Source organism: Priapulus caudatus, unplaced genomic scaffold (assembly GCF_000485595.1).
Source record: "Priapulus caudatus unplaced genomic scaffold, Priapulus_caudatus-5.0.1 Scaffold19, whole genome shotgun sequence".
In the NCBI taxonomy this organism is placed as follows: domain Eukaryota; kingdom Metazoa; phylum Priapulida; class Priapulimorpha; order Priapulimorphida; family Priapulidae; genus Priapulus; species Priapulus caudatus.
The window spans coordinates 651,994-664,732 of NW_014577080.1; the positions used below are offsets into that span (position 1 = coordinate 651,994).

At 37.8% G+C, this 12,739-nt stretch overlaps 1 protein-coding gene across 1 annotated transcript in view; it reads left to right on the top strand.

The window, feature by feature from the left end:
- Positions 1 to 2: 2 nt before the first annotated feature.
- Positions 3 to 12,739, top strand: part of LOC106811566 (DNA-directed RNA polymerase III subunit RPC2-like) — a gene marked incomplete at its 3' end in the record, with an annotated part of 15,608 nt that continues 2,871 nt past the window's right edge. The window contains 23 exon segments of the mRNA XM_014815238.1: positions 3 to 173; positions 1,239 to 1,328; positions 1,849 to 1,913; positions 2,126 to 2,201; positions 2,776 to 2,876; positions 3,195 to 3,286; positions 3,718 to 3,917; positions 4,338 to 4,487; positions 5,050 to 5,172; positions 5,529 to 5,714; positions 5,958 to 6,071; positions 6,971 to 7,081; positions 7,401 to 7,490; positions 7,779 to 7,941; positions 8,403 to 8,556; positions 8,870 to 9,043; positions 9,643 to 9,770; positions 9,975 to 10,060; positions 10,360 to 10,483; positions 10,711 to 10,869; positions 11,181 to 11,301; positions 11,763 to 11,906; positions 12,178 to 12,350. Of these exon segments, the coding sequence (XP_014670724.1) occupies positions 84 to 173; positions 1,239 to 1,328; positions 1,849 to 1,913; positions 2,126 to 2,201; positions 2,776 to 2,876; positions 3,195 to 3,286; positions 3,718 to 3,917; positions 4,338 to 4,487; positions 5,050 to 5,172; positions 5,529 to 5,714; positions 5,958 to 6,071; positions 6,971 to 7,081; positions 7,401 to 7,490; positions 7,779 to 7,941; positions 8,403 to 8,556; positions 8,870 to 9,043; positions 9,643 to 9,770; positions 9,975 to 10,060; positions 10,360 to 10,483; positions 10,711 to 10,869; positions 11,181 to 11,301; positions 11,763 to 11,906; positions 12,178 to 12,350 (2,914 nt within the window).

Here is a 12,739-nt window from a genome sequence, read left to right on the forward strand (position 1 = left end):
TCAATTGTCGTTCATGCCTTTGCGTTTCTTTGCGTTGGGAGAAAGTTGTTACACGTTAGTCTGTGTTTGTTACTTGACCATGTATGAATTTATTTTACATTATTACATCTAATTTGCTGGCTAAGATGGATCAAACTGACCCGAAGGACGAAGAACCAGTGAAGGCTCTGGAGGTATATTGTCAGTACCCTACACTACAGACTGCGGTGTAGTCTGTAGTCTGTAGACAGTAGAGAACGTACAACGCTGGAAACCACACACACCAGACTAGAGTAGATACAATCAAGGATACAAATACAATACTCAATACTCAATGGACAATAGTCAATATGTCAATATCATCTTGTTGGGTACACCCTACTCTTGTTGGGTTACATTATTGTATTTAACACCAGACAGGCAATTGGGCATAATAAAATGATAGTAAAACACAAATTATATTTACTACAAGGTTCCTAATGAAGTAATTTTAATTATGTACTCTCTATCGCCCAGTAATTCAACTTCAATGCTTTTCAAATGTGCCTCTGCAACATACAATCACACCTGCAGTCATGATGCATTACAGTTACCACTAACGATGACGTCGATGGAGGGATCGATAGATTAATCGACAGATGGGTGCTCCAAAAATAATGTGGAATCAGATTAGTCATTCCGTGTACTATCGGAAGCTGGGGAAAACAGAAAACACAAACAGCTGTAACAATCATTAATCTCCCAATTTCATCATGTATGAATGACATTCATGTGTAATTATGATGAAAAACCTGCTGAAGTAGTGAAACTGATGGATATAAAGAAAATGTGTGCAGTCAAAGTAACAATCATGGTCACAATAATGATAAAATGAGGAAATGGTAAAAAGCCGTCAAGGCCGTTTTCGGAAACGTAATTAGCTATGGCATGATAAGTCTAGATTGTTATATATCTGGTGAAGTGAAATGTCATGCAAAAAGTTATGACAGATTTCAATGGTTGCATATTTTTTTGTGAAAATAACGATGTAGGAGTGTTCTAAGACATGATAACCTTACTTTAGACAATTGCTGTTATGCAAGCAATACCAGTAAGTACTGAGGTGGTTGGGAATACAACGATAACGGTCAGAAAGACTGTTTTAAAATTAAATCCGTAATTTAAGTACATATAGCATAAAATTATGAGATATAAATGATCATGTATGGACAAACAAATGATTGATCTGACATCGTAATAAATGTCTTTGTTATATTCAGGACAAGTGGAAATTGTTACCTGCTTTTCTAAAGATAAAGGGTCTTGTAAAACAGCACATAGATTCCTTTAACTATTTCACGAATATCGAGGTATGTATAGAAAGTTTATATTAATAGTTGTTATCATTAATCTGTTCTAGTACTACACATTTTTAATAGACATTCTCTACATATCATTTGAATGCTATTTTTGATGTTGAATAGTGAATACACTATGTTGAACTAGCATGGCTTAAAAGTGTTATATGAATTGTTTTTTAGCTGTTGATACTTTACGTTTAGGTTCATTATTAAATCCTTCTCGCGCCTTCATACGCATAGCGCATAGCTACATGGCGCATAGGGCAGTGCCTATCTCCGTTTCAGTAACCCTGAGGCCCCGCAGCTGCTTTCACAGTAAATGCTACAGTAGGGGGTTAGTCCACTGATAGCACTGCGAGTTAACTTGCCACACTCTATCTCTATTTGCTGAATGCTAAGCAGAGAAGCCGTGTGTACCATTTTTCAAGTCTTTGGTATGACCCGGCCGGGAGTTGAACCCCCGACCTTCCACATACGAGGTTAGGTTATTATACCATTGTGTAATTATGTAATATCTTTTTTACTTCAGATTAAGAAGATTGTAAAAGCCAATGAGAAGGTCACATGTGAAGCTGATCCTAATTTTTATGTCAAGTAAGCTTTATATTCCTTGTATATCTGATTTTGTTGTTTGTAATAGACTCATGGCAATTTTTACTTTTATCATATCCATTTTTTTCCATTATTGCACTATACATGTCTCTGTTTACCATGTTTTGTTAACCTCTACTTTTAACATTTTATATGGAGTATATAATTGTGCAGAATAAATGGCATCCATAATGTTTGTTATATTGTTGTTTCAGGTACCTTGATATCTATGTTGGTATGCCTGATGTGGAGGAAAGTTTCAACATAACAAAGTCTGTTTCCCCGCATGAGGTAAGAATGTGTATATTATATTTTATTTCATTATATCCATTATTTAAGGTTAGCAGCGAGCAATAAAGTTACCTTCATCTTGACAAAGGCAATTGTACCAACTGATGAATTTGTTGTTAACATTTTAGATAAATGGGCCTATCATAGAAGAAATTTAGTGTTATGTTATCATAGATTAAATCCAATGAACCTAGATATAAATTGTTGTCTGTTAACCTTTCGGATTGCTAGCTAAACATGACTGAAGAATGCACATATATATATATAAATATTTATATATATTTCATGCAAATGCTCTATATTCTACACAAAAACTGTTCTTTCAATCCATTCCAGTTGCTCATTTACATAATATACAATAGCCATATATATGGTGACATTGCTTTGCACGCCATGTTATCTATATTTATGTTTTCTGTATAGTCCTACAGACAACATTGAGTAACTATTTTATGTTATGATATTCTCAAGATTTGATTACTTTGTTAATTTCATTAAGTTTGAAAGGCTTTCATAGGAAATTGGATGAAATTAAAATGTGACGTAATTTGATTAATTGGTTTCTTTTATTAAGTGTCGTCTCAGGGACATGACGTATTCAGCTCCAATCACGGTGGATATAGAATACACTAGAGGAAGCCAGCGGATCATTCGTAATAATTTGCCGATCGGAAGGTGAGATGAGAATTATATACACGTGTGATTGTAAGCATATATGATGAATATATATAATGAATTCTGCGGCTTTTTTAAAATTCCAGTACATTCGAGATAGGATGTAACATTTAATATTGTTAATGACATTGGTTATAGTTTATTGTATTCTTTTTATTTTATAATGTATAATATATTGGATTTTAAATACCGTCATATCTAGGTTTATTGCCTCATAAACATCTATATTTAAGACGTACATAGGAACTCCTTTATAAGCTAGAACTGTGATATAGTAATGTTAGGATATATATATAAACCTTTATATCACGTTCGCAGAATGCCAATCATGTTGCGAAGCTCCAACTGTGTGCTGACAGGGAAATCACCAGCGGAGCTTGCGAAACTTCAGGAATGCCCATATGACCCAGGTCTGCACCTGTGTATTATACTACCAGGCGTCGCCTTTCCACGCGGCCGATCGGCCCAGACCCCATAAACAGCCCCGTCTCCGGTGTCCTTGGGGCTTTTTGTTCGGCCCGTCAAATTTTGAGATTCCAAGAATTGAAAACGAAAGTCGAATCAAGAAAAAACACCGGTTGTTATAAATTAATATACCAAATAGTAGAGAATAAGTATAGTAACAATACATATGAATGTAACAGAGCTTTTATTACATAATTCATCAGTTTAAAAAAATCATACGTTTAGATTAATTACATAGTTGCCATTAGTGTTTACCTATTTCTCAGTCATATAATTGTCCCTGAGTTGTAAAAAAACACTGCAGGAATGACTAGTAGAATATGTAAACGATGTGGACACAACAAAGCAGTGTTACCAACTGAGCTTGCTTCTTCAGGTGGATACTTTGTCGTGAAGGGAGTGGAGAAGGTTTGTCTCATTCAGGAGCAGCTGAGTAAGAACAGGATCATCGTTGAATCTGACCGCAAGGGCAATGTCGGTTGCTCTGTGACGAGCTCTACGCATGAGAAAAAGAGTAGAACCAACCTAGTGGTGAAGCAGGGCAGATACTATCTAAAGCACAACACGCTTTCCGAAGTGAGTAGGCTAGATCACAATAGTGTGCGACTGCGTGTGTGCGTGCGTGTGTGCATTTGTGCGAGGGAATATGCATGTCAATGGGCGAATACTTTGGACAGAAATACTGCATTCTGTCCCAGCAGCTAATTTGTAAATAAGTTAATAGCATGAAAAGAAATAACCATAATTCAGTAGTGTTGTTTTCACGTGTGGCCAAGTATGATATTCAGCAATGTTACATGCCTGTAAAATTGTCTTACACTTACAGAATATTCAATTTTTTTTACAAAATTTTACCTGTAGAGTTTCAGTCTTATTACTTTCAAGGACTTTTTCATGAATATGTTTGTGATCTATCCCTTAAGTGCTTCCTTGGAATAGGGTTGTAAGCTGTGATATGTGTTAAATCTTATAGTACTTGTTTATAACAAATCACAGGATATGCCAGTGGTAGTTGTTCTCAAAGCAATGGGCATAGAATCGGAGCAGGAGATCGTACAGATGGTGGGAACAGAGGACAACATCATCTCTGCATTTGCTCAGGCCATAGAGGAGTGCCATAAGCTTCAGGTCTACACACAGACCCAGGTTAGCAGGTTGATACATGTACAGTGTGGTAATCTAGGAAAGTGCATATTACTGTTATTGTAGAATAAGGGCTTCCATTGAGGGGAAGGTCAACCTCGGGGGGGGGGGTTCTTGAAAGGTCAACCTTTTCAGGTTTTTAGGGAAAGGTTAGTGTTAACTTTAAGAAATTTAAGGGCATCTTGGCAAGTTGGAAGTACCCCATGGTAAACATTGCCTTCAATAGAGGGTCATCAATGGAACCTATATTTATTAACACTTTATGTAGGAAAAAGAAGTCTTGAAAATAATTTTAAAACCCACAGCCAGTCCTGATTTCAGAAATTTTATTTTTAGCACATAACCTATACAGGGTTCTCCCCACTGCCCCAAGAATTTCAAAAGGCAAATGTTTATAGATGGATTAGGGAGGAGGTCTGGTAGCCTTATATTGGAGCTCGTGAACGAAATCGGATAGTTGCTGTTGCAAAGTATGTTATCATGTAAATGTTTGAGGCACGATGTGTTTCTGATCATATCCGAATGTCTTGGAGATGTTCACAGACCGTGTGTTGCATCACTACAGGCACTGACGTACATAGGCAACAAGGTACGGCAGCGCAGAGTGTGGGGTTCTAGTGGTGGAAAAAAGAGCAAGACTGAAGAAGCCAGAGAGCTTCTTGCTACAACGATACTCGCACATGTTCCCGTACGTGTAAAAACATTTAGCTAGTTCTATTAAACATATATGCACAGATATGTGTTACCCATATTACCTTGTGTGTGGTATGTAACTATTGACATTCTTGTAATATAAGTTGTAATGACGTGAAGACTTCAACATAGACAAAGCAAAATTTTGCTATTGAGCATGAACATATCTATACTATAATTACTGCTACTATGTGTCTGTGCGTGCATGCGTGTGTGCGTGCGTTCGTTCATGGATGGATTAACACATTCTTGGTTTTAGCTAATATATCAAAAAATATATGGTGTCATTGATAGTTCTTACAGGCATTACATTAGGACGTACAAAAGTTATTTCGTTCTACTTTCCTCTAGGTGGTCGAGTTCAATTTCAAGGTGAAAGCAATCTACGTTGCATTAATGGTGCGGCGCGTCATCCAGACACAGGCAGGTCTGATCAAAATGGATGACAGGGATTACTATGGCAACAAACGACTTGAACTCGCGGGGCAGTTGCTTGCACTTCTGTTCGAAGATCTCTTCAAAAAGTTCAATGCTGAGGTATATATTTTAGTTCCAGCTGTGTTGATGTGATATTCGGGACATAGGGACAGAGGGAGGCAATTTGAAAAGTCATTGGGATGTCGAGTGGTGTGGCGGGGGGGGGGGTCAAAATTATCCTTTATTTGCACAGTTATAGAGGACCTTAAATCAATTGATACTTAATTTTAAGGACCAACTGTCACTTGGTAATCATACTTGTAAGTGTGAGAGATTATAATGCAACACAATTTTTACCTTTAGCTGAAGATGATTGCAGCAAAAACCATACCAAAGCCACGTGCCGCACAGTTTGATATTGTGAAGCACATGAGACAAGATCAGATCACCAATGGACTCGTACAGGCCATCTCAACTGTGAGTATACTTGTGTAATTATCTTAGAGATATAATGGTATCGGCTGATGGAATAGCTGAAAAATATTTGCATGCTGAACATGCCTTAAATCTCATGCTGTTTAGAATGTGAAAAATTGTTATAATTGTAGTTTTGCATAACTAAAAAGGGAAAAATGAAAGTCAGATGGGGATGTCACTATACATATAGTCCCAAACAGACACAAGGCACTGAATTAACTATAAGAGTTACAGTCAAGTCTAGCACGAATACATCTCTAAAGGACCAGACGATGTATGTCGACCTCTTTGACTTACTTACTGTCCCACTGTTACGTCTGTTTACATCTGTTACATCTCTTACGTCTGTTACATCTCTTACGTCTGCTATGTCTGTTACATCTCTTATGTCTGCTACGTCTGTTACATCTGTTACATCTGCTATGTCTCTTACATCTCTTACGTCTGCTATGTCTGTTACATCTCTTATGTCTGCTACGTTTCTTACATCTGTTACATCTGCTATGTCTCTTACATCTCTTACGTCTGCTATGTCTGTTACATCTCTTACGTCTGCTACGTTTCTTACATCTGTTACATCTGCTATGTCTCTTACATCTCTTACATCTGCTATGTCTGCTACGTCTCTTACGTTTGTTACATCTCATACGTCTGCTACATCTCTTACGTTTGTTACATCTCACACGTCTGCTACATCTCTTATGTTTGTTACATCTCATACGTCTGCTACGTCTCTTACGTTTGTTACATCTCATACGTCTGCTACGTCTCTTACGTTTGTTACATCTCATACGTCTGCTACGTCTCTTACGTTTGTTACATCTCATACGTCTGCTACATCTCTTACATCTCTTACATCTCTTACGTCTGCTACATCTAGTGTTACTTGTGTGTTGCAGGGCAACTGGACGGTGAAGCGGTTTAAGATGGAGCGAGCGGGAGTTACACAGGTGCTTAGCAGGCTGTCCTACATCTCCTGTCTGGGCATGATGACGCGAATCAGCAGTCAGGTGAGTGAGTGCTAATCACTCTCATCTCATCGCCTTTACCTGGCCATCGCCTATCGGAAAAGCCTAGGTGGAATTTTGAAATGTCTAGAGTGGGTGTGCGATGAATTTTACCTTTTTCAAATAATAGAAGCAGGTTGAGTTAAACTTAATTGGAAACATCCTTTTCTCTCGTCGAAGGGAAATTTTTTATGCGCTGTCATGTTCCTGGTTCATCAACCACGTATAACAGTCATTGTCATGTGACTGTACATTCGTCTTCACTACTGGCTGCAGTCCTTTGATTTATAGATGCTAATGACACAATTCTGTATCATCACAGTTTGAAAAGACACGCAAAGTTAGTGGTCCCAGGTCCTTGCAGCCGTCACAGTGGGGCATGTTGTGTCCTTCTGACACGCCTGAAGGAGAGGTAAGGCAGTCTTGCTTCATATTCATTCTTATTCTTTGCAATCATTATACATTTTTTAATATAATAACAATAAAACTGTGTTTGAGAATATTGTGGTGACAAAAAACAGTTGCAATCACAGTAATGTTATTTACATGTACATAGTGTTCATACACATGTACACACTATTGTAAGCTAATAATGTGTTTATATGGTCGATCCTGACTATCAAACTTCTGTTACCCAATTTAGTTGCCCAGAGAAAATGATATAACCATGACTACAGTTGTTACGTTTCAATGTGTGCAGGCGTGTGGCTTGGTTAAGAACCTGGCACTGATGACCCATATCACGACAGATATGGAAGAGGGGCCTATCATCAGACTGGCCTTCAATCTCGGAGTGGAGGACATGCACATACTCAGTGGGGAGGAGGTTAGCAACCCAAACGTCTACCTTGTCTTTCTCAATGGTATGTCACTATGATTCATAGCAGGGGTATATCAAGGGGAATGAACTATTCTAAAATGAGGAAGAGTAAAAATGTGCAGCTGGAATCAATGTGGGTGTAGACTATTTAGTTCTGTACACAGTTTGTGAACAGCAGGAATTCTTGCAAACCTTGCCATACATTTAAGTCTGTGTTTCTGAATTGTGATTATGTATAGAAAAAAACGATTAGGGCCAAGGCTAAGTGAACGTTTAAGGTAATTATTAAGTTCATGTTTATTGGGTTATGCATGACAAACCATATCTAGTAAGCCTAGTAAATCTGGACTTTTCTTGTGTTGGCATTTCCTACTCGTTCTGTTAATCTCTTCCTATTTATAATGTACATTTATAGTCGATGCACACGAAATACACACACGTGACCATCTGCAAACTCATGTTTTCGCTAGGTGGTAATTTTCCACGGATTTTATTTTATCGCAGGTAACATTTTGGGAGTGGTACGCAACCACCAGAGACTGGTGAAGACGTTTCGCGTGCTAAGACGTGCAGGATACATCAACGAGTTTGTCTCAATCTACAGCAATCAGGCGCACCACTGCGTGTACATTGCTTCTGATGGTGGCCGTGTTTGCAGGTATAAATCGATGCAGAACCTCGGTTATCGATACCTATTTCAGCTGTTTCGTTTACCTAGGTTGCAAATTACTATCGATTGGTAGGTGTGTGAATTTATGGGTCTACAACCAATGACTATATATATATATATATTTATTTATTTATTTATTTATTTATTAGACTTCCACTTGCAAGGAATATTGATACGCAGGGTGATATTTTTCACCAGGCTATGCAACCTATGAATATATATACCAATATATATATATATATATTTATCAGACTTCCACTTACAAGGAATATTGATACCCAGGTGTGATGTTTTTTACCAGGCCATACATCATCGTACAGAAGCGCAGACCGATGGTGACAAAGAGGCACATTGAGCAGCTGGTGCAGGGCTTGAGGTCCTTTGAGGATTTTCTCGGTGAGGGACTCGTGGAGTACCTGGACGTGAACGAGGAGAACGACTCGAACGTGGCCCTCTACGAGTCGCTGATTACCGGGTGAGCTCTCAGGAGGCGTGAATAGAAAACAAGTTATATGGTGAACTACGTACCTAGTAGTTATATGCTAGGAGATGTCACAGCAGATGTGTATTGATTGCTGGGTGAGCACTTAGGAGGTGCGAATAGAAAATAAGTTATGTGGTAGAGTACCATGTAGTTATATGCTAGGAGATATCACAGCAGATATGTATTGATTACTGGGTGAGTTCTTAGGAGGCATGAATAGAAAATAAGTTATATGCTGAAGTGACATGCAGTTGTATGCTAGGAGATATCACAGCAGATGTGTCGGGAGTGCCTATCAGGAAGAGCACGAGTAACAAATGACATGCTATATTTTTTCTGCTTCTCATATTATGTCATGTGGCCCCAATTTCTATTAAAATGTCATTTATTAACAGTGTTCAACTCCTTGACATACAAAGGTTACATGTAGAATGAATCTGTAGTCAGTAAATACCAAATAAGCGGCTCTACCGGGTAAGTAGGTGCTTCCATCTGGTGGCTGGATTTATTTGGTATGAATGAGAGTATGTTTAATTAATATGAGGCATAGTGCTGATTTTGTGTTTCATCAATTCGTTTGGTATTTCTAGAAATAGTACTCATTTGGAGATAGAACCCTTCACCATCTTGGGTGTGTGTGCTGGATTGATACCTTACCCTCATCACAATCAGTCACCAAGGAACACGTACCAGTGCGCTATGGGAAAGCAAGCTATGGGTGAGCAACTTAGTTCAACTTTTAACAACTGTTAACTTTCGCACAAAGTTATACATCAATAGTGTCACTGTTCAAAATGACTAAAAATTGCATGTCATACACATGAACAGTATAATGTTATGAACTTTTGTAAACAGTATGATGTTCTTTTATATATAGTTTTGGCATGGCATTCTATCACAATCAGTGTGTTATTGTTTATAGGCACCATAGGCTACAATCAGCGTAATAGAATAGACACGCTGTTGTACAATCTGGTGTATCCACAAGCTCCTCTTGTCAAGTCACGGGTAATAACCAACAATATATTTATATATTCGTTTTGGGATCTAATGCTATAAGGCGTGCAGTCCTATACTTTAAAGATATGTTATACACATTTATGATCAGATCAAAAATACTTAAGAGTTCTATCCTGCCCTCGGCAAGGCAGAGTATACCTAGAAAGGTCAGAATAAAGAATTTTCATGGTATATATCCTGCGCTGCACACTATGACAAAATTAATTGACATCAATCTATAAACTACTTGGAGCTTGGAGCTAAATCTAGTTTATTTATACTGATTTTTTCACAAAATCATTTTGCAGACTATTGATATCATAGGATTTGACAAGCTTCCCGCAGGCATGGCAGCTACAGTGGCCGTCATGAGCTACAGCGGCTATGACATTGAAGATGCATTGGTGCTCAACAAGGCTTCCCTTGATAGAGGTGTGTTTTCAACAGTCATTTCGCATCATCAAAGTCTTTCATACCCTTGCATAGCACCGTTATACGGTAATTGCCATGATTTAAAAATGAACATAAATAAATATATATATATACATATACATATATATATGTATATATATATATGTATATAAATATATACATATACATATACATATATATATATATCAATGAGATTCTTCAAAATGCTGTTTATCTGATTTTGCTAGGTTTCGCTCGGTGTCTGGTTTATCGAAAGCAGAACTGTGTGCTGAAGCGATATGCCAACCAAACGTTCGACAGAGTGATGGGCCCACTACTAGACGCTACAACCAAGAAACCAATATGGCGGCACACAGTTCTAGATAGTGATGGAATAGCTGCTCCTGGTTAGTTTAATAAAATTGACATGTAAACCTACAATCGAAAATAATATACTGGCAGGGGGGTGATGAATGCATACTGTAACAATATTATTCAAATTTAAAAGTAGTTCTTAAATGTAAATTTTTTTTTTCGTTTGAGCTGCTGGAAATGAGGAAATGAATGAGTCTTTTCTGTTGTTCAAGCAACATATAATTGTTTATTCGAAAGTCCATAGTATGCTCCCATTCAGTTAATATATTTGTAGTGAGATCTTTTCTCTAGGCTACTGAGCACGTGTGTATATCCTGTTTAATCACTAGCATTTGATGTGCAGGTTTGCGAGCTGAGAGTAAGCAAGTGCTAGTCAACAAGTCGATGCCTACAGTCACAGCCAGTCCACTGCAAACACAGGCAGGGCAGCCTCAGCAGCCCGAGTACAGAGATGTTCCTATTGTGTAAGCGGAGATATGTGCAGAGATTTCAATGATGTTTATAAGATATTATATCAATGCCTGAAAATTTTGTGTGATAGCCTTAGATAGTGACACCTACTAAACTAGAAATGGCCAGTCCTAAAAAGCCAAAAGAATAATCAGACAGGAAAATTTGCTTAGTATTATAGCAGAACAGAATAGCTGGTAAACAAACAGGGATGCACACATCTGTTTTTGCCTGACCTCGTACATAGAATGATGTTTTCTTGAAGAGTAATCTATGCTCAGATCAATCCCATTTTTTGTTCTCCATCAAAGTTTCAAACAATCAATTTGTTACTGAAATCGTTAAACCTCTAGTGATTGGTATTCATAAAATTCGAATTACAGTTATCCTCGTCATGCATTGTTTCCTTTTCATATTTAAGTTGCCTTCACTGTCCGCTCCGCTTCTGTTTTCACCTATGTGCATTGCTGGCCAGGTACAAGGGAGCTGCAGACTCCTACGTGGAAAAGGTGATGATCACGTCGAACAACGAGGAAGCCTTCCTCATCAAGCTGCTGATGAGGCAGACGCGACGACCGGAGATCGGCGACAAGTTCAGTAGCCGGCATGGACAGAAGGGGTGAGACGAATTCTGTAGTCGTCTGTATGCGACCTGTGTAACACGTGTGTTTGCCGTTGTTTAGATCATGCTGTGGTCTGCGGCATTTATGGAAGTCGCATCTTAATTTTTGAACATATCAAGTGTTCATTATGCCTAATACAGTAATACATTCTTCTATACTGTCCATTCCATTTCTGCTTTCACTTACGTTCGTTGCTCGCCATACCATTAAGATGTACCTGATTTCTGGTGACGCGGCTGCAGTAAAGCTTCTCTGGCTGTGTTCTAGTGTATGCGGCCTCATCGCCCAACAAGAGGACATGCCCTTCACCGATTTCGGAATATGCCCGGATATCATCATGAATCCTCATGGCTTCCCCTCTCGCATGACAGTTGGGAAGCTGATCGAACTGCTTGCGGGAAAGGCGGGTGTGCTAGATGGGAAGTTTCACTATGGAACAGGTAATACTCAGTATATATAATAGTAAAGTGTTTAGTTTAATACTCAGTATTAATTAAACAGTATTAATTAATTAATACTCATACTAATTAAACAGGTAATACTCAGTATATATAATAGTAAAGTGTTTAGTTTAATACTCAGTATTAATTAAACAGTATTAATTAATTAATACTCATACTAATTAAACAGGTAATACTCAGTATATATAGTAGTAAAGTGTTTAGTTTAATACTCAGTATTAATTAATTAATACTCATACTAATTAAACAGGTAATACTCAGTATATATAATAGTAAAGTGTTTAGTTTAATACTCAGTATTAATTAATTAATACTCATACTAATTAAACAGGTAATACTCAGTATATATAATAGTAAAGTGTTTAGTT